Genomic DNA, 21,893 nt, shown 5'->3' on the forward strand with positions numbered 1-21,893 from the left:
TGTGGTAAGAGTTGTAATAGAAATAGTAGGCCTAAGCTATAGGCTAATCTACATAAAGTGTGCTGTCATAAATATCAGACATTCAGTATTCTCTCTTTTTATATCAAGATATAAAATAATACAGATATATTACATTGTAATCCTCTGGTATTCTAAGGTAGGCTATTGAAATGTCTAGCCCCCATCCACAAAAAGAAAAATCGAGGTTCGTATCAAACTGTGGGTCAAAAATCGTGATACAAATCGAATTGTTAGGTTGGTGTATCGTTACAGCCCTACTGTATATCGCTATAGCCCTATCCTCCAAAAATCTGTCTAAATTGTACCAAAAAACTCAGCAAAATCAGCTTAATGAGTATAAAATGTGACCAAACCAAGTTTAAATAGTGATTTTGAATCTTGAAAATGTCAGATATGGACTCAGCATCTCCAGTAACCCCTAAAAACATATTAACATTGTCCATTTTGGCCAAGCAGCTCTTATAATATGATCAATATATGCTATTATGCTAATTAGCTCAATTACACAAATTGCCCAACATATGCAAATTAGCATCCGGCAGTTTCTGCATGCTGGGAACCCATACTATATATTTCCATCATAAAACTTTGGTGTACTCAACATTTCCGGGTCCACAATGGGGCTCTATGGGCTGTCCACCGGACTATGTTGGCTTTATACCACAAATATAAAAAACACAAATAACTGAAGGTAACTACTCAAGATAACTTTATTTCACCTGAAGTGTGCCATACATTGTATTTCACATTTTACTTAATTCAAGATCAAGTGGATTTACTATCCATTTCTAATTTTCACAGTCTAAGTCTTGCACAGACCTTTTGATTCAACTGACCAACCAGCCCCAGCTGGTCCCATGTGGCTTAGGTCCTCAGTGGTTTCGGACTATAAGGTGACTGAGACAAATGTTACTCCAAAATAATGAGTTAAGGTTAATTGGCTCTACCATTCCTTACTGTAATGCCTGGCACTAACGAGTTCTTCACCCATTGTCTCCAGTGTCAACTCAACTTCCTCTGTAAAACAATCCAAGAGTAAGTATCTCTCATGATAGCTACGCTGGTTATATTTAAATTAGATGACTGACCTCTCCCTAAATGACCCAAAAGGGCCTTCTGACAGCATTAGTGGGTACTTAAGTTTGTGCGTATCGGAGTGCATATGTGACGGTGGGCATCATTCCAGCAACAGCCTGCGGAGTTCCTCTGGGCAGGTGACAGGCAGGGCGCAGGTAAAGTTCTGGCAGACAAAGGCTGTAGCTTTGCCCTCAAGTGGACGCAGTGAAGAGAGGACGGGCAGTCGCTGGTACAGAAACCCATCAGTGTCACTATCTGTCACTAACAGGACCTGTGTTGACAGAAAAGGGATAAAAAAGGAATAGTCATAGTGTACAGTGAGGAAAGTGGATTTGAAGACAGGACGGGATATGCCAAGAATCAGAGAGACCCAGAGAAAGAGAATCACTGCAGCAGGGCTAGTTGAACACAATTAAACACTAGAGTGTGTTTTGGGGAATAAGTGGTACAGAACTTCAATGGTGACACAAGCCAGTACACACTACTCTACCACACAGTGGACCTGCAAAGCCATCAATGTCCATTGAAGTTAAAAGCTGATGTTCCTCTGCAAAATAAATGACATTGAGCATTTTATTACATTATCCCCTTTCAGGGGGAAATTAACCATCAACCTGATGCAATAATGCCCACACAGTCTATGACACGCTATGAGAAATCCTGGTGATCCACACACTAGCAAGTTGATTATGGAGAGTACCAAAGGAATCAAGAGGCTTTTTACAGGGCCCCAGCAGTGGTGTGACTGGCTGGGGCACCTGCACCGTACTCCGGCGACCCGGGTTCGATTCCCGCCCCGTGATCCTTTCCGGATCCCACCCCGACTCTCTCTACCACTCACTTCCAGTCAATCTCCACTATCCTATCTAATTAAAGGCATAAAAAGTGTCGTGACTTTTATTGAAATATATCCTTTAGTTTATATATCTTTTATGTAGTATCTTTATTCTGTGTAATATCATTGTTTTGTGAAACTGAAGTCTGTAGTATGTTCAGTGTGGGAAAGGAAGACTGGTTTAAGTGAAAGAGCAGGCCTGGCAGAAAATGGCATAGACAAGGTTTGGTGCCAGGAAATGTAAGCAAAACCTAAAGAATGGCACAACCTAAAGAATGTAGGAATAACAGGATGAGAGGGCAAAGGTGAAGTACCATATATTACTTGGTCAGTTGTCTGTAAACATAGAGGGTCTTGTCTGGGATGACTTGAAGGGGTATAAAGGCTGGACAACAGCCAGAGGATGTTATCTTACTTAGCTCACTTTGCTTACTTTGCTTTCACTTACTTACTTGCTTCACTAATGCTCCGGAGTGCATTAAAGCCATCATCTGCAGTATACATCCACGGTGTGCGGACTTCTTTTGATGTTGTATTATTTAAGGTGGATTTGACACCACAAAAGCCCCCCAAAAAAGAGGCCTTTTACAGGTGTTTTGTCATTCATGTTTCATTACTGATGGGAACCCTCACATTTTAAATGCAATGCTAAAAGTGACAGGTCAGGATAACTGTTTTCATGTGTCAGAATAGCTCATTGATTGTGACAGGACAAGACTGTGGACTTCTGCATCACTGCATGACTTGTGTCACCTGAGGCTACATTCTCCCAGATGTGAGGACATCACTGTGTTCTACTTCGAGAGCGCCAGCATACAGACAACCATGGCCAGCAGGCTAGCTGAGGTCACAATGGTGAGGTCTCTCCTCTCTAGTCTCAAAGGACCTAATAGAAAAAAAAAACATGCTGCTTCAATCACAGCAGTAGCTGGATTCCTCCTTTCCCCACTGTCAAGCTCACACTCGCTGTGTGTTGTCACTTGTCTCTATACAACAAACCATTTCACCTCAAAATTCCCATGAGTCTGTCTCTCGCTCACTCTCTCGCGCGCACACAGACGCACAGACGCACAGACGCACAGACACACAGACACACACACACTTCCACATCTGCGCCCTGCTCAGCCTATCATCACACTTTCACACATAAATGTAAGCAGACATACAGGTAAGCAGACAAACAGACAACTCCCCAAAACAAACACACACACACACACACACACACACAAAATTAGATTAGTTCAGGGAATTTTTAGAGACTCACTTACTCACTGAACTCAAGAAAACTTCCAGCGGTGAGCATTAGGTTGTCAGCACACTCAGGTGGCACACAGAGTCATTATTCACTCAATTATCTGGGTTGACTTTATTTGGGTCTGAGTGAAGAATGGGACACGTCAACATCATTGTGTTCCATAGCTATATTAATGATGGTTACATATGTAACCAGATCCTATGAGTCAGAGGCGGTGCTTTAAGCACAAAGTAACATAATTGACACAAGAAGCCTACATGTTGAATGGTCAAGCACAATCGGCAACATAGCCAAGGCAGCAGAAGCACCATTTAAAAAGAAATAAATAAAAATAATAATCATTATATAAATCATTCTATTTATACTTGCTTAACACAAAAACTGTACAAGGAGGCTGCAGAGGCTTAGTACTGTCAGATAAGAAGAAGTCATTCCTGATACCATGATCTTCTAATCTGTCAATAAACAATAGTAGCCCTTCCTCTTTTCTTTCTATTTATTATTATTTTTATTATTATTATTTTTTATTTGATTATTATTATTATCATTATTATTATTATCTCCTTGAATAAAAAACGGTTGAAGATGATGAAATAGCAATGCTATGAGTGCGTAGACTAACATTACATTTTCCACTGTGGGGTAGGCTAACAGGTTAGGTGCATGCTCCCTGGAGCTTATTTCAGGAGCCTTTGCAATGCTACCGTTAAAATCCACAAATCCACTTAAAACAGCAACAATCAACCACCAACAAGCTTCCTCTTTTTATGTATGGAGGTTTACTAAAGGAGATCTTCGCAGACATAAGTTCATTTTCCAACACGGACAGACATGGGTGGGGCAGCGCAGCAGTCGCTCTGCACACACACAAGGAAAGTCTTTTGTAAATGAACGCAAAGTCACACCATTTCCGTGAGACATACAAAAACATAGATGACAAACTCTCATGTGAAGTCAACCTCTGCCTTGTTCCTCTAGATATTTGGGGTATATGTCCATATACCATCAAAATGAACTTGGAGATGATACTAAAATTAGTTGTTAAAACATACCACATAAACATAACAAATTGCTGCGTAATGTTGCTTTAAATAAGACAAATATGTACCGGTACACAGTAGTTGTGCTACCTTGTCATGCTCCATGGAGCATTTGTAAGTGATTGGATACAGGGCCCAGTTCAAAAGCTTTACAAACAGGCCCAGGGGTGTCTTATTGTGAGGAGACAATGCAGGCAAGAGCAATATAGAGGGTAATCCTGTACTGTGTTGATTTGTCTGCATCCATCCTTTGTATTTCCTTTCCTTTATCTTGTCTCTATGGTTTTATTAGGGATTCACAGTTATGGGTTTCGTACTTTTTACAACTCAGACATTTTTTCCTGGATGTTAACCTGGGCATTTCTCAGTCAGAAATGACTTCACCGGGAAGCATTCCACACACTTCAAACACCATTTCTGACTATTTTACCATCAAATGAAAAGCCACAAAAAGCTCACTTGGTTAAACCACATGCTTACAATACCATCATTTAAGAACCTACTGTATCTGTTACATCAATAAGACTAGGCAGAGCTTCACTCTCTAGGGGATATTTTACTTTCAGAGTCAGACAATTACCAGCCACCACCAAAAAGAGAATCCTACCATGCTCCTGTAGTCACTGACTCATACCTACAAACACAACTGTAGGGGTCTGCAGTTATTTGCTAAATTAAGATATTTCTAGATTTTAGGGATCACAGGCTGTAAAACAAACTAATAAATATGCATGCGACCAAACCAAAACCAAATTCTTACACAGCTCATTGCCTACAGTTAAACTAAGTGCCTATTACATAGAAACAGATGATACTGTAATTAGATGTAAATCAGAAAACATTTGGTTGTCTCTTTGTTTAATGTATCATGGAGAGTAGATATTGTCTCTTACCCCTCTTACTTTTATACACATTTTCACCAAATATTTTCAGAAAAAAGTGTTCAAAATACATCAGAAGGGGTGCACAATGCACTCCCTAATTTATCATGATTTCACACATAGACCACTATATCAACATGACACTGTATGAAGGAGGGAATTCTCACAATCCATTTGGCTCATGCATGCAATAACATCCCAAATAAAATTGGGATGTTATTATTTCTATGCATATCATGAGTCTCTAAAGGGAATTTCCTTTATATAATGTAATATGGTGAAAATGACCACCATAGTCCAGTGGTCAACACCTCTCTAATGTTGCTACCTATTTGTAAGTAGAGCTACAAGGGCAAAATTAAAATATTATCAAATGCAAAATATATATTATTCTTCTTAGTAGCAATACTAGTGGTAGAATATGTAGGTTGTGCGTGATTTACAATATATCTATACTTAACACATGCATATTTTAATTATCATAATAGCACATATATATTTCATAAGTTAAATGTTACATTTCTAGTGGTTGATTATCTTCAGTACTGAGACTGCATTAACCATAGCTGTCTTTGGGCTTTGGAAGTCGGTGTGCAACTAAGTTTCAGTACATGCCATTTTAACATGACAAAACATCTCGCAAATGTCAGGAAAGATCCAACACACCCTTGTTATCTGTGTCATGTGTTGTACATTTGAAAACATGTTCTATTTCAATCACCAAAAACATCAAATATAAAAGCCTGTGCAGACTGAATACCAATCCGCTGTGACTTTGAAAAGGTGAATTTCCACAATTTTCCATAATCTGATGACTACCAGAGTCATGCAGTGCTCATTTTCCATTGTACTGAAACATGCTGCACTGAAACAAATACAAGTGAGAAAACTGCTTTTACTGTCCAGGTATAATAAGATAATCATTATTCAGTAAATTCAGAGTGAAGATTTGTGATCTCCCACCATATTAAATACTCTTTCCAATCAAGACTGTAATACTGGCTGGCTCTTTCAATCATAGTAAAGGAAATTAAACATTTTCATTTCAGCTGTCTGAGAAGCAAACATATTTGCTTCTCAGACACCAAACCATGAGACACGACAGTTCACATTTCCCTGCGACAGGAATATATACATACCACCTCATCAGGATCTACATTTGTTTCCTAAAATAATAAAATTCAACATTTATGTCTTTAATTTATGCTTTCAAAAGATGAATATGCATGGGCAGAGAGCTGCTGGTCCTTGGGTAGATACTAACTAGACAGCTATTAAGTGTTTTTTCCCTACAAAAATCCCTATGGTCATCATGCAAAATCCCAAGACAGCATGAACTAGATTCCCATAAGGTTTCTAATTCAACAGACCTCTAGGGAAGAGCTATGTGCTGTGTGGCTTTCCCTTTCACTTGATATACTATTGTGTCTCATTCAGGTATTACAGATGGGAAGGCGAAGTGTGAGGTTTCCTGCATAACTGCAAGAGAGGATGGACATTAAATAAGGCTAAATTAGCTAGTAGTTTGGCGCTTACATGAACATGTTTATTCTAAATGAGGCCTGTATTACAATGGGTGAGAGTGTTGTTTAATCTGCATACTGATATTCTCTAGTTAAAAAAGGATGGAATAAGGGGAAAACAGTTGAAAAATGGGTGAGTAGTCCCCTATGCATAATGAATGTAAAAGGCCATTTTCCCTTACACTATTACCTTTTGATACTACAACAAGGGATATAAATGTTTAATGAGCCATTAAATGGAGTATCTGAAACCTTTTGTGTTAATAGCATACCCAAGACCGTAGTGAATCCCTCAAGTGAACAAACACAGTTTTAATGCAGCTGAATAAAAAGTAGATGTATTTTGGAACTACTGTCGAGGGCTCGCATTGTGTTATCCAGTCATCAATTTGTATTGACAACAATCTATCTCATGCTGAGGTTAATCATTTTGCATTCTTTTAGAAAAACACATCCAACCAAGCCTATACTTAAGAGGGAAAATGCACAAAAATAAGCATAAGTGTATTATATATAGTATAAAAATCCGCCTTTGGTGCTTCCCTACCTTCTAGCTGCAGTGTATATCCTTAGCAATATGTTAGATATAGCATATTGGGTCTTGAAATATTCACAGGAATCCAAATAAATTAAATAATCATGTTATTTTATCCAATATTAGTTGTGAAAATGTATAGTCCATCTTATACACACCAATTTAATTGAACTATAAATTGCAAAGATTTATATTTTTGTGTAATTATTCCATATTTAGTGTAGTCATTCCATATCAGAACCCCTGATGTACAATTCAAATACAATCATGAAACCTCAAAGTGTTACCTTTCATTTGAGACCAAGGTTATGCTTCTACACAAAAGGGTTCATAGGCAGTGAGCATTTGATTGTCAGTATGCATTTTAGATAACCAAAAGTCCTATGGGAAGTTTCCATAGGGCATTTTGCAAAACGCATGAGCATACAGTACCTAGGCAAATCATGGTCTAAAGTACTCATATTTCATTCTATATTGATCTACTTTTGCTACACAGCTTCACAAGACCTGGTGTTAGGGCTCAGTTGTGTTTCTAAGTCATATCAAGTGACCTAGAGGGCTGAAATGTGGTCAGTTCAGAGATGCTTGTTATCCGGCAGAAAGAAAAAACAATATTCTAACCTCTGAAGAAACTACAATGTCTAAGCTTTCCAAAGAGGTCAAGCATTTGATTGTAGGCTAGACAAGGTGGGAACAGTGGCCTCTGAAGCAGGCGCTGTGCAATTTCAGGCAAAAACCTGAAATTAGTATTGAGGATGAAGCTGTTAATTCCGTATATCGGGACACCTCTCTATAACTACAACTATAACTATAACTATATTTTTATCTTGATCAGCTGAGTACAGTACACATTTCACTCCATACCACAATTTTAGTCAAATGAATAAATCTTATGGATATGTATCAACAGTATGTGAATGAATTATACAAATCCAAATGTCAAAGATGCAAACAAGTATTAGAATGCTGCTGTTGGTGGCATCCAAGGCCTTCCTGTGCATTCTTACCCTCAAAACTGAAAAGATTTGAGGAAAGACTTACTTTATGAGGCAGGAACAGGGTGTGGACACAGGCAATCAGGTTGGCGGTGTCCTCTGCTTCAGGCTGGCCACAGATAACGATCTGTTGAGAGAAAAAAGGAGTGGGTGAGGGTTGGAAAAAGGGGAGAGAGCGCGAAAGGGAACGAGAGGGGCAGTAGAGGGGGTCAAGGCTGCCTGTGTTCTGTGCTAATGAGGTGAGCAGGTGTGCTTTGGAAGCATCTGGCCTCCGTCTGGACCTTCAGCTTGTTATTCCCTCCTCCTACACTTGCGCCACCTCTGCAAGTGAACACTGATGTGTCATGACAGGATTTTTTTTCTCCTGTTATTCCCCGTTATTAACTTCACACTAGGTCTGGGGTGAAAAGGGAAATAAAGTTTGGAAAAGTAGTATTCTCATCGCTGAAACTTAATTTGAACTTCTGTCAGCAGCCACCCACTCAAGTCTCCATTCCATTTCCTGACATATGAATTGAAGTTCGACTCTCTCATGCTTATTTAGAATAATTGTACATCTCATTCAAAACTACAAATTACACAGGTAACATTCACAAATAATTGGCCATATTCAGTATAGTCTTGTGACTTTCAGCTACATTAAAATAGTGAGACAAGATACAAATCAATCAACTCAATTTCTAAAGGAGAGAGCCTTGAGGCAAAAGACAAATACCTGCTTCAGGGAGTAGTGCAGAGCCATGAGGCCCCGCACCATTTCTGGCAGGGCAATAGGCACTCTCACCAGCCTATCAGAAAAGGCTGCCAACAGTTTCTGGCAGCGCTCCATCCACTCCTGCTTGCCCGTGAGGTGAGAGAGGCGGAGCAGATTCCGAGCTGACACAGAGTTGGCGCTGGGCTCTGCTCCATCCTGATCTGAAAACAGCACAGAACATTCTCAAACAGAGTAACTGATTTTACAAACTACTACAAAGATTGATTACACCAACATTTCTCACTGGTGCAGGAGTGAGCTCCCCACATTTAAGCAGTTTACGGGCTGGCTTGAAATCAACATGTTGTTGTTTCTGAAACAGGCTTAAATGATGGGGGCGGTGGTAGTGTAGTGGTTAAGGAGCTGGGCTAGCGTGCAGTAGCCTGAAAGTTGTCGGTTCAATTCCCAGCTTCCACCGTTGTGCCCTTGAGCAAGGCACTTAACCCCAAGTTGCTCCGGGGACAATGCGATCCCTTGTAATATAGCTGACATATTTAAGTCACTTTGGTCAAGAAGTTTCTGCTAAATGTAATGTAATGTAATGATGGGAGACAGTGGCTTTATCTACTGTCCAGTGAGAGATGGCACGGAGTGTTGATTGATGTGTACCTGCTGACCTCATATTATATAAATAGTAGGAGGTGTGGGAGATCCTTAGGCAACTAAGCAAACATACAGGGAAAAATTGCTGGTTGTTTGAGTTTTCACATGAAAGATTCTGTATTAATCCACATTTATTACAAGAGTGCAAAAGGACTTTGGCCTAGCCTGGATGCCAGCTGAACTTAGCCCCGCCCACAACATTTGAGGTCGGGAAGTTCAGTTCAGTGGACTTGTTCCATTGTGGAGCAACTATGCCCGAACCAGAGCTGTTTGGACCAATCAAATTGGGCTTCGTACGATGATGGACAAATGAGCAACAGTGCCTCGTCTATCACATCATCTGAGCACGCTTAGGTTGATTGTGTTTTCAACAAAAACTCTATGGCTAGAAGATCAACAGATGGCTTCTAAGACCCCATAGGAAAAATGCATATTATTTCCATGCGGTTTGGCCTTTCATTTACCGGTACACAAAAACGGAGGTTTTTATCACTGAAAGATTATTTCTGAAAACTTCGGCCAAAATGGATATGTGGGAAAACTCTGGTTTACTTTCATCAAGGGAAAACAGCATATTTGCATTGTGACATGTTTGTGACTCTTGTTTTAAATCTCTGATTGGCCACCTGTTTGCTCGAGGGGTTTGCGACACCCTTCCCCAGCTGTTTTTAGCATTGATGTGAACGGAATTACCTGCTACGTATTTCGTTGTCTTAGATTTTGACAGCACAATAACTTTAAAAAAGACCAGAAAACAATGTTAAAGGGATATTTCACCATTTGGGGAATTACTCATTTTTCACCTCCCCTTAAGTTAAACAATTGATTTTTACCTTTCTCCAGTTCAAAGGTAAAAATCCCTTCAAGGCATTTGTGAAGAAGGATGATTTGGGTGTTCTTCCTACAGCTTACGTTAGGCTATTCTGTTGCTCTGACTGGTTAGGTCTATCCAATTGAGTGCAGAGGCATTTTCCCACCTGTATCGATTGAAACACGCTTCATAATCACGTCCCAATGGAGCAGCATCAGACTCAAATTCTGACTACAACGTCAGGCTAACTTTGCTTATAATGCAGCTGAAATGTAACAGAAGACTAGAAAATCCGTGGCACAACATTTTAAGAGCATTCATAAATTTCACATGGCACTAATTAGGGCAGCAGAATCCCAGCAGCCTTGCATCATTGTCAACCATGTCTCAGGTAAGAGCCAATTATAATTCAACATGTTAATGTGGTTATACATATTTTAGACTCACATCAGCAGCAAGTCTGCTTTGGTGTCAGAACCATAGTGCTCCATCAAACAGACCAAAACACAGCCTACCTTCACAAAACTGTTAGCACCCATACTTACATATTAGCTCTGCCACAACTATTCTTTGATATGTATCTCTATTTAAAATGTATTTTATTGCTATTATAATAAGTTTTTTTTTTATCATACTGTTTATGTTGATTTATAATTTGTTATTTGGTTTAGAATTGGTAAGTTGGAGTTGGTTAAGTAACTATGTAAACTTTGACGCAGAAGGTACCTCTAGTACAGCAAACCTACACCCAAAACCTGCCTACCTATTTTAAAGCCCTTTTATGTCTGCATGGGACTTCATCATCATAACAACCCCCTTTCATGTTAGATACCTGTAAAAAGACTTTAATTTCTGGACTAGCAGGCACATATCACATCAGACTGGGGGGAACAGACTCCGAACGAGTCAGTTAGTGTAAAACATTCCACAAAACTGATCATGTCGATTTCATTTTCATATGTTCTTGCTAGTATAGATTTTCACAAATCCCACAAATTTACCAATTTATCAAAGGATGATGACCACCTGCATTACTGTATATACAGTGACATATAACATATAAACATTACTGTCACAAACACACAACAAGGCAAAAACAAACCTCAAGGAGATTTCATTCCAGGCTGGGTACACATTGTAGAAAGTCCACATATTTATACACATTCCCAGTAAGCCGTTTATCTCTTTCTTGTGGATGCCATGTTGTGAAAGCATGGCAGATGGAGGTTAAACACTACCGGCTCCAGGGACAGGGTGTAAAATCAGGGATGGCGTGGCACTGTGGAGGTGATTTGTCTTTTCGTGACAGGACAGAGGCTGGCCTCTGGTCTCTGCCTCTGTGTGGTGGCAGCAGGTACAGCCCCTGATGTCTACACTCTCATGCCCAGCTCCACTAGAATGTCACAGTCACTTTCCCAGGATGAAAAATCCTTTGTATGTCTATCTTACTTAGTCAAACAACGCTTGCAATGGTTTGCTTCTATATTCTCACCCCCCACATATCAATCCTGTGCCACTTTTATGGTGCCATCTGGCTTAGAGGTCAGTTCAATTTGTTGTGATTGCGTGAGTTTCAGTAGCACACCTGAACCAGGGAAACGCTATAATACCAACCCTGGCTTTCTAGACATGACTCGAGATGTTTATGATTGCCACGTTTCTTTCAGGTACTTTTCACGACTGTAAAATACATTTAAAAAACTTCTGAAAGTTGAATCTGGTGTAAAGGTGGTAACAGTTGGATAAAGAGCCGTTCACAAAAGGAATGAGAACTATAAAGTTAACTGTATATATAACAATATTAGCATCAATATTGTAATAGTTAATATGTGTGGACGTCATCATGCATATCAGCTAGAGTGATACTATTTTGTCATTGTCGTTATACTTATGCCATAACACTTTACTTGGATAGTCCATAGGGTGACCACCGACTAGATTCTGAAAAGTGAGGACAAATGAGCCAAAATGAGGACACCCCAAAATTCTAATAGGCCTTTTCGTGTGGGGGTTGGGCTGACAGTAAAAACATCAGCATGGGCTTTGTACACACCGTTAACAGCAGTAAACGGTTTGATACGTAGTGATCAGAGGGGGAAATTACATAATGGCTTGAACACATTGCCTGCATTGCATGGTGTTTTGCATAAGTTTTTAAGTTTTGCATGCCTTTTAGGTACCTAGCTCACTAAATTTAATCCGACATAACAACAGTAGTGCTACTTTGAGATCACAAAAAATAACAAAGAAAAATGTTGATACACATAATCTGTCTGCTTGCTATTTTTCTCTGTCATTCATTTGTCTCCTGCTATAACAATGAAGAGCTTAGATGGGCTTTAATGGGAAAAAGGCTAGTCATTTGATCGCAAAAAAAATCAAACACAATTGAGACATCCGGGAAGGACAGGTCTATAAGAGACCATCCAAGTAAGGTTTGACCAAAATACTGTATATTTCGCTCTGGAGTAGTCTATATCATACCTTGTAACTGCTATAAACGTGAGTAAGTAAATAACCAGTCTAGACAGCAGAGCACCGTCTCAGATTTTGTTTAAACCTTGTATATGTCATGAATGAGTCCCAAAACCAAGGCTTGTAAAATATTTCGGTAACACTTTACTTGACGGGTGAATTCATAACACATTCATAGCAGCTGTCATAAACTGCACATAAAGCATTCATGACTGTTTCATGAGACATGACTCAACATTCATACCAAACTTTTCATGAATGTGGAAGACGGAACGACGACAACTTCTCAAAATAAAAGTCCAACAATCGCAAAGCAGCATTGCCATTTTTGTTCCAAACCTCTTACCTGATCACATCACATCTGAGTCAATGGGCTACTCCAGTGCCAAAAAGACAGAACATGGTCAAGCAAATAATTTTTGTTTCATAAAAATGTATTTGTTTTATGATGTAACCTTTGCAGATGATTTCTCATCTTTTGCTACTGGGAATGTCCAACCGTTCCAGGTTACACAAATGCGGGTCAGCTGAATGTAGGCTAGTTTACCTCCCAGTGTTAAACTCAGTGATTACAAATACTTCACAACTTGTATAGTAAAGTGACATTCGATGTAGACTTCATAAGATATTCATGAAATATTTACAAAGGCTGGAGAGAAAAACGGCAATGCTGCTTTGTGATTGTTGGACTTTTATTTTGACAAGTTGTTGTCATTCTGTCTTCCACATTCATTAAAGGTTTGGTATGAATGTTGAGTCATGTCTCATGAAACAGTCATGAATGCTTTATGTGCAGTTTATGACAGCTGCTATGAATGTGTTGAACTCACCCGTCAAGTAAAGTGTTACCAATATTTCTGTTCAAATCCATATTTTTTCAGCCCTAGATATTTATTTAGTTTTATAGCCTGAAAAGCACAATATACAGTATGGGAAGCAATGTTTGGGGATTGATATTGTGAAAAGTATCATTCATAGCCAGCCCAGACTTTGTAGGATGGAAGACAAACATGTTCTCAGAATGACAACCCTTAAAAATGTGTATGCCATTCTCACTGATTTTTGAAGGCCCTAGATTTGGAAAATGTGCAAAAAGACTGACATTTGGTATTGATAATTATTTTTCCTTTCAATACATAATATTTTATTAATGTTTTTCCAATATTTGAGTTCTCCACATATTTTCCACTATTTTCAGTCATGTTCAAAGGATTAAAATGGTATGTGGGATAGCTAATAGGCAGATACAAATCTATGTGGAAGTAGCTCAATGTATGCGCTTTAGTTGCCAATGTTGCACTATAGATAAATAGATAAGTCAAAATTATTGTTTTACCAATAATAAATTGATATTGAATACAAAATAAATTCAGTGTATTAATCCATGTACAACATTGGCACCTTGCACACTAAATGATTACACTGAGCTATTCCCACATACATTTCTGTGTTCCTCTAACTACTCCACATACCATTTCAGTCCTATGAAATTAACCAAAAATGCAATCACACCTAGTTTGATCCTCAGTATCATAGTGTGCATTTATTGTGGAGACCTCAAATATTGGCACAGCATTAACAAACTTGCCTGTAAAGTTCCCGGGAATTGACCTAGCGAGACCTAGCGAGACTGCCACTGATCGTGCATTTTCATGAGTTTTCGATCGTCATCTATTTCAGTTCTATTCATCATAGAGTATCTAAAATCGCACCTAAGGTGTGTCTATTTTCGTAATAAAAAAAAGCTAAAAACACAATATTGAGTTTTTGGCACTCAGCGCATGGGAACAAAAAACACAATATTGCGTTTTTGGCACTCAAAGTGTTAAATCAATGGGCATGCAGTACAAACTTTTAATGGTCAAGTCAACATGTTTGTCTTCCATCCTACACAGTTTGGGCAGGAATAACACTTTGTCCAAATATGGCTTCCAAGATAAGGCATTTTTGAGAGTGTGAGAACGATGAATAATCAAGGATGAAAAATGCATAAAAAAATTTGAATTAAACACAATTATTTTATAGGTCTTAGTTTTGGGACCTAAACATTATGTCGACAAGCTTTGAGCAAAATCTGAGACGGTTCTGCAACCATTCTGCCTGATTTGACACAGAATAACCCAAATACTAAGGGCAACTTGAAGAGGAGATTTACCCTGCTTGAGTCTTAGAAGCACAGTGGGGTCACTTGGGTCACTGCAAAAGTAACCGCTGCCTTGGTCATCCCAGAACAGTTGGTCCTGCTTCTGCTGGAGTTCTTCTGCCCATTTGAGCCATTCCACTGCCTGTGTGGCCTCGAAGAGGTCCAGCAGTCCAGCCACCACATATGCATAGTCATCAAGGAAGCCTGCAATTGGCGAATCTCTGGTAGGAAAAATGGTGTGAGTGTCAGTGATTTTTTCACTGTTTATTTATTTATTCATTCATTTTAATATTTACAATTTTCTTTATCTGCATAAACAAAATGTTCTTTTAGCACATTAAATGAACTGCATCAAGTTAAATAATCTAAATACTGTTTTGACCATACAAAGTCACAAGTCTGCCAGTAATAAGTGATAGCATCGCTACAAAGTTGGGTCAGAACTCTTTTCAACATATTACTAATCACTGACTCATGGGAACCTCTTCAGGGACCCCTTCATCCTAAGATTCCCCTCCCCTGGTTTGCAGAGTGCCCCTGAGGCTAGCTGAGTGTGGTGGGACTGATGGTGACAGAGCTACAGATAGGGGACTGTTGGGGGCAGGCTAATGGAGGACAAGGTGGCAAGGTCAGAAGACCTGAAGCGATGACCTCAACAATCACTTCTCCCACTCCATCTTTTTGGAAGTTGACGGCCCGTTGGAGCCTTGAAAGCTGGGCAGCAGGGAGACCTGTTACGCTGGTCTCATGTCATCTGCAATAGGTGTTGCAGTCATTTAAATATCAGTATAGATGAGAAACAAGGCTTCTATCAGAGCGTTTGTTCCTTTGTTGAGATCAGTTTTCATATACTGTACATCCTTCCCATACCATAGCTGAAAAACAGCTTCTACCCCATGGCAATCTGTAAACTGAACTCCAAGTAACAGCAACAATTGATACTACTGTACCAGATACACTGAATGTAATAAATGGATGTATTTATCATCTTGCACTATTTCCTTCTTTTATGTGTGCATGCGTGTGCGTGAGTGTGGAAGGTGGGGGCCAGAGGCGTGGAATTAAAAACATTTGGGCAAAGATCCACTTTTAACCCTCTCTGATTTGGGGTTTAGCACATAGAGTCTAAACGGTTCTCATAATTCCCATTTGGCCTGCTCTTGTAGCTCATTTTTGATAGATTAATCCATTGACTCTAGCCTCATTTGCGCCACAGAATATGGACAATAATATTTTAATAATAATTAAAGGATTTAATGACCTGTTGCTATCTTGACATTCCTGTTGCTATTAAAACAAACTATATAGCATATATAGCAACCTAGTAGAGTGGCGTTTTAAATAACAATGATTCACATGATATGGTTCATGTTAGGCTTAGCTTAAGGACAATGAATCATTTAAGACTCACTAATTTGATTTTACAAACAAGGTGAGTGCAGGGTAGTCTGATAGCCAACCTGAACTTGAAGGCTAAATGACAAGAAAATCGCCTTTATGATTTCCTTATAATTTTCTTATACCAAATAGAAAATGCAAACAATGACATGCCCAGCTCTGGAACTCTCTGGAACTCTCTGGAACTCTCTCTCTGGAACTCTCTCTCTCTCTCTCTCTCTCTCTCTCTCAAGCAAACCAGACCTTTCGCGTTTGTGTTGGGGAGCAACATTCCATTTGTTTACTATGCGAGAGAAGGGGAGAACACTTTTCTATTTTCTCCATTCAAACTCGATTTCCACAAAGACGTCAGACTTGAAAGCTGTGAAATTTGTCCAGAAAGGAGTCATACATGTTTACTTCATGAAAGTTGAAACAGAATTAAAAAATATGTTCTAGTTTGTTAAGAATTTAACTGAACAGCGACATGTAGCCTAGGGCCTACTTTTGTTACAACTTGACGCAGCCGTTTTAACAATAGCATAAGCATTGTGCATGTAACAGTTCTAAAATCTCTTCATGAGAAAAATGTCTTGCTTTCCAACCGCAGTAAGAAAAAATCCATACTGTCCCAGCCCTAGTTGTGAGAGATCCAGGGCTAATAAAAAAACATCCAGGGCTACAGCCCCGAATGCCCACACCTAACAACGCCACAGGTGGGAGATGGGTGAGAATGTGTCTGTGTGTGTGGGTTGGGTTTGATATATTATTGCTTTTTCATTGATTTAAATGTATTTATTGAATGTACTGCTAGGACTGCTAACCAATTTTGCTGTACCTTGTGCAATGACAATAAAGGAATTCAGTTTCTGATTCTGATCCTTCTACAGCCTATTATCTAAAACTTTTGAAGGTCCATGGACAGATTCTGTGGAGGAATCAGATTTCTATTTTTTATTGAGGTGAACTAAAAGTAAAGGTAAAAGTTGTGGTAAGATACTATAAGGTTAAAAGTAACTCTCAGAGCACAGTCTGTGGATTCATCCTTGAGAAAACCAAAACCCAGTAACTCAATTTTTAATCAGCTCCACAGCCTATAGATTACCCTTCTCTCTCTAGATGCTTTAAGGTACTGCACTAGTAGGAACACGGTTTATGAAAATACAGACTTGGAGACACTGACAACTGCAGAGCAATAACACAAGTGGGCATACTGTTAGTTACTCATTCATGAAGTGAACAGAGTCTGGTGACTCCTGATTGGGAAATGTTTCCAACACTTGCATCACAACGGAACTTTGAAATCATTGGTCCAGCCTTACCAATCACATTTATCAGAGATTCCTAACATTACTTACTTTGCCTAAACTTTACAAACTGACAATAAACTGCAGTCAGGAAACAATGTATGCAGGTCTACATTTTCTGTAAATAAATTTCTGCATTATTCCAACAGCATTTTTTGACGTTTGCAGGTGTTGCTGTTTCTGTTTATCACAATAAGTTTAAGTTTCATCTTCCCCTCTCGTCGCTGATTGGCCTGACATTTTTCTTGTCTGAGGGAAACAGTTATGAACTATTGCAGTGGTCCCCAAACTACGGCCCACCACCTCATTTCGGGTGGCCCCCCAAAACATGTCCGTGGTATATAGCAACCGGCCCGCACGGGAGTACGACATCGTCAAACTATAACCTCCGCAATTTCCCCCATTCATTCTCTATGGTGAGTCTTAACAGTACACATGTAATACTCTTTTTGTCCACTGGTGGTTATTTTGCCGCTGTTTCACGTTTGCCATCAAAAACGGAATGAAATGTAGGCCTACCTGCAAACAATGTAAGAGGCCTATGCTGACTGTATCAGTGCTCAAAGTATTGTAAAAGTTTATCAATTAATTGTTAATAACTAACTAACTTCTATTCAAGTCATATTTCTGGGACTTTCTGGGATAATTATTTCTATTTTGTATTCACTCGTTCAAATGTTCATAGGCCTACAAAGAGGTCACAAGTTCAGGTGAGTGAAAGTTAGAATGGTGGTCATTTCAGACCACTTCAGCGCTTTATAAAATTCTCATAGTTTGAGAACTTTACATTTTCAGAGTTCAGAGTTCACACATTTTTAATAAAATATACTTTTGGGAATGCAATGGTATACAATGGTATTAAATTCCAATAGCCCAGTGGTCCCCAAACTTTTTCTTCCGAGGGCCAGCTTACTATGCCTGGCTCTAAGAGAGGGCCAGAATCTCGGAGTATATCAGTAACCATAAATAGCTTAGTGCTGTGAACATTTACATTACATTTAATCTATAGGCTATTGCAATTTAATACCATTGTTAGCTGTGTTTATATTGCCATCATGCCATATCAGTACTCCCGTGCGGGCCGGTTGCTATATACCACAGACATGTTTTCGGGGGCCACCCAAAATGAGGTGGCGGGCCGTAGTTTGGGGACCACTGCAATAGCCTATAGATTAAATGTAATGGAATATTCGACTAAGGTAGACTGCTGTTGTTCACAGCACTAAGCTATTTGTGGTTACTGATATACTCCGAGTCTCTGGCCCTCTCTTAGAGCCAGGCATAGTAAGCTGGCCCTCGGAAGAAAAAGTTTGGGGACCACTGAACTATGGTGTTCCAGACTAGATCTCCCTGAAAGAAGATCTAGGTGGGCGGGGCCAAAAAAGTAAAAATAATAATATTATAATATTATGATAATAAAATATACTACGCATATTCCACATCAAATAAACTATTGATAATTCATGAATATGATTAATACCATAAGTTCATATATCCGTATTTTCCGGACTATAAGTCGCACCGGAGTATAAGTCACACCAGTCAAAAAATGTGTCATTAAGAGGAAAAAAACATATATATAAATATATATATGTTGCACCTGAGTCGCAGGACCAGCCAAACTATGAAAAAAAGTGCGACTTATAGTCCGGAAAATACGGTAATGTCAGTGTTAATACTAGAATCCTAAAGTAGCCTACAGGTATTCAAACGATAAACGTGAGAGAGACCGGATTTTAGTAGGGGCAGGGCTCTGAGTAGGGGCAAAAAAGGCAAGTCATCTTGTCATATGAATGACAACCAGAGCCTAATTTTGAAGTTCACCTATCCGAGAAACTACAGTGGATCTTAGTTCACAATTTTAACAAACAAGTTTATTATCCAATTCTACAATTTATAGGGCACATCTATAACTATGTAAGGAATAATGGACGACACGGTGGTCTGTTCACAGATATTAATGCACGGTCGAGGTTGTAAAACGGCCCCGACGCGAAGCGAAAGTGTCTCGTTCGTGATCTAAAGCCATCATGTGGCATCTGGGAGCATTGAGATAAGCCTCAGATGTTTGCGCTTAGGATCTTGCTCATAGCATTCAATTAGTGAATAGATTTTGCCAAGTTGTTAAATTAGCTTTAGTTAAACACTGCCCATCATTTAAATTAAGACCCGAAATGTTTATAATGTAATGTGAGTATTGGCTTGTGATATTAACATAGGGTTAATCTTGGTTACCCACATGTTACTGAATTTATTATTCAAGACAAGGAAGACAAACTGCATGTATGTCACCACTTTAGCCCTGAGGCCTCAGTATAATTAGGATGGTGATTTACACAGCAGAAAAAAAAGATAATTATCTTTGCATATGGGAAAAGGCTATGGTAAGCGTTCTCATAGAACTGCTGCTGGTGCAAACAGGGTCAACAAATGAGAGGGGCTCTCAAAAATGAGGCCACGCTGACTATGGGCAATACTTTGTGGGGCTGCATGCTACAACCACTAATTACTGTTGTACAAGTGGTACAAGCCAGGCTCAACACCTGAAAGTCTGACGTAAGCTTACAGCACGGTAACAAACTAGAAGCATGTTAAACATAAATCAACAGTATTCTCTGCATTCTATGTCATATCAATGGGATTGGGTGTTACCAAGAATGTGAAATTGTGTCTGTGCTGTACATGTTGCTATGCAACCAAATTAGTGCCAGTGGATTAAACTGTCAAATGAATCAATGTCTTGTTGGTTTGATATTTCTATGACTCCTAATGGTCAGTGCAGAAATCTGTTTATCAGACACCAACCCTGAACATTACAGAGCAAGAGCTGATTGTGAAAATGAAGTAGGTGTGCTACTTTCCCTGGGCCTACAGCAGAATGTGCAGAAATGAGAGTTGGAACATTTCTAGAGCAAGGTAGGCTGTACATCGTATGATAAATGGCTAAGGGAGCCAGGTCATTTTTCATCAACAGTTGTCGCACTTGTTAGCAAACCACCTCTGTGGAGAGTATTCCCTGGCTGATTTTTGTCTTACTCTAAGTACTTGTTTTTGCAGTGTCTATTCACTGCAAGTAGTGTGGGACCTGTGAGAATATCTTTGAAAAAAGTGAAGTGGCAGCTATGACGGGAGTGACAAAAACACATGATAAATTGTCACTTATTTCTCTGGAAAGTTTTCACCAACCACATCAAAACACTCAAAGCTGTCAAACCTATAATAAAACAACGCAAAGGTAAAAAAACCAACTCAAAGCTACATGAAGTTCTACTGAATTGAAAAAAACTTAATTAGATTATTTTGAAAACCTAGGTAAGACTTCCTTTGAACCTTGCACAAAAAAATATCATCAACATGTTCTAGCGGATATGATATCATATATCATAAATCATCATGACGTCATGTTCCTTGGCCGTGTCAGTGTCATGTCACTGCCATTAGTAATTGTCATGGCATTTCCATGTCAATAATAGGCTGTCTCACATGCGGTCATACCATCACATATTCTGAGAGCTATCTTACCGATAACGGTACCATGATGCCTATACTGTTATATAGGGCACTGACTGCCATGACAACTCGTGGTGAAATGGCATGTGTTTTGTGCCACTGTCATCCTAAACCTCTTGATGAGCCTATGTGCATTTATGTTCAACTGGACTGTTCATTACTATGATAATAAAACCAATTTTACCCTGAACCGCCAGCCATGCCAACATTTACACATATACCTTAATACACATTAGAAAAAGCACCAGACACTATGCAAAATAAACTAACAAAATCACTCAACAGTAACATTCAAAGATGTTGTGAAACCTACTGTACTATTTCATTAAGAGTCCCTCTTAAGGACTTCAGCATATTCAGGCAAGTGAAGGTTTATTTCTGAGGCTGCATACTAACATTAAAGAGACTTCTAAGAAAGATAATGCTGCAGGCTTACATCTGCTCCACCTCCATCTCCTGGCCACGGTAACACGAGTGCAAAATCCTTCGGTCCCCCTCATCCCAGAGGTGCTTCTGCAGAAAGCGAGCTGCCTCTTCAGCTCTCTTCAGCAGGGCCTTATCTCCCAGTACTGCTCCCGCACACGCAAAGCCAGACAACATCAAACCTGTAGTGAAGAGGAGAAATTAGTATTACCATTCTTATTATTATTCTTATTATTATTATTATTATTATTATTAGTAGTAGTAGTAGTAGTAGTAGTAGTAGTAGTAGTAGTAGTAGTAGTAGTAGTAGTAGTAGTAGTAGTAGTAG

At 39.2% G+C, this 21,893-nt stretch overlaps 1 protein-coding gene across 1 annotated transcript in view; it reads right to left on the bottom strand.

Moving 5' to 3' along the window:
- Window positions 1-712: 712 nt before the first annotated feature.
- The window catches only part of spata20 (spermatogenesis associated 20), a 39,635-nt gene continuing 18,454 nt past the window's right edge, over window positions 713-21,893 (bottom strand). The window contains exons 12-16 of the mRNA XM_048232979.1: window positions 21,579-21,747; window positions 14,961-15,169; window positions 8,878-9,077; window positions 8,209-8,289; window positions 713-1,369 (exon numbers count right to left, since the gene is read on the bottom strand). Coding sequence (XP_048088936.1) covers window positions 1,199-1,369; window positions 8,209-8,289; window positions 8,878-9,077; window positions 14,961-15,169; window positions 21,579-21,747 — 830 coding nt within the window. The 3' untranslated portion in view covers window positions 713-1,198. The remainder of the gene's footprint in view (window positions 1,370-8,208; window positions 8,290-8,877; window positions 9,078-14,960; window positions 15,170-21,578; window positions 21,748-21,893) is intronic.

The sequence above is a fragment of the Alosa alosa genome, chromosome 22, assembly GCF_017589495.1.
Source record: "Alosa alosa isolate M-15738 ecotype Scorff River chromosome 22, AALO_Geno_1.1, whole genome shotgun sequence".
NCBI classification, from domain to species: domain Eukaryota; kingdom Metazoa; phylum Chordata; class Actinopteri; order Clupeiformes; family Clupeidae; genus Alosa; species Alosa alosa.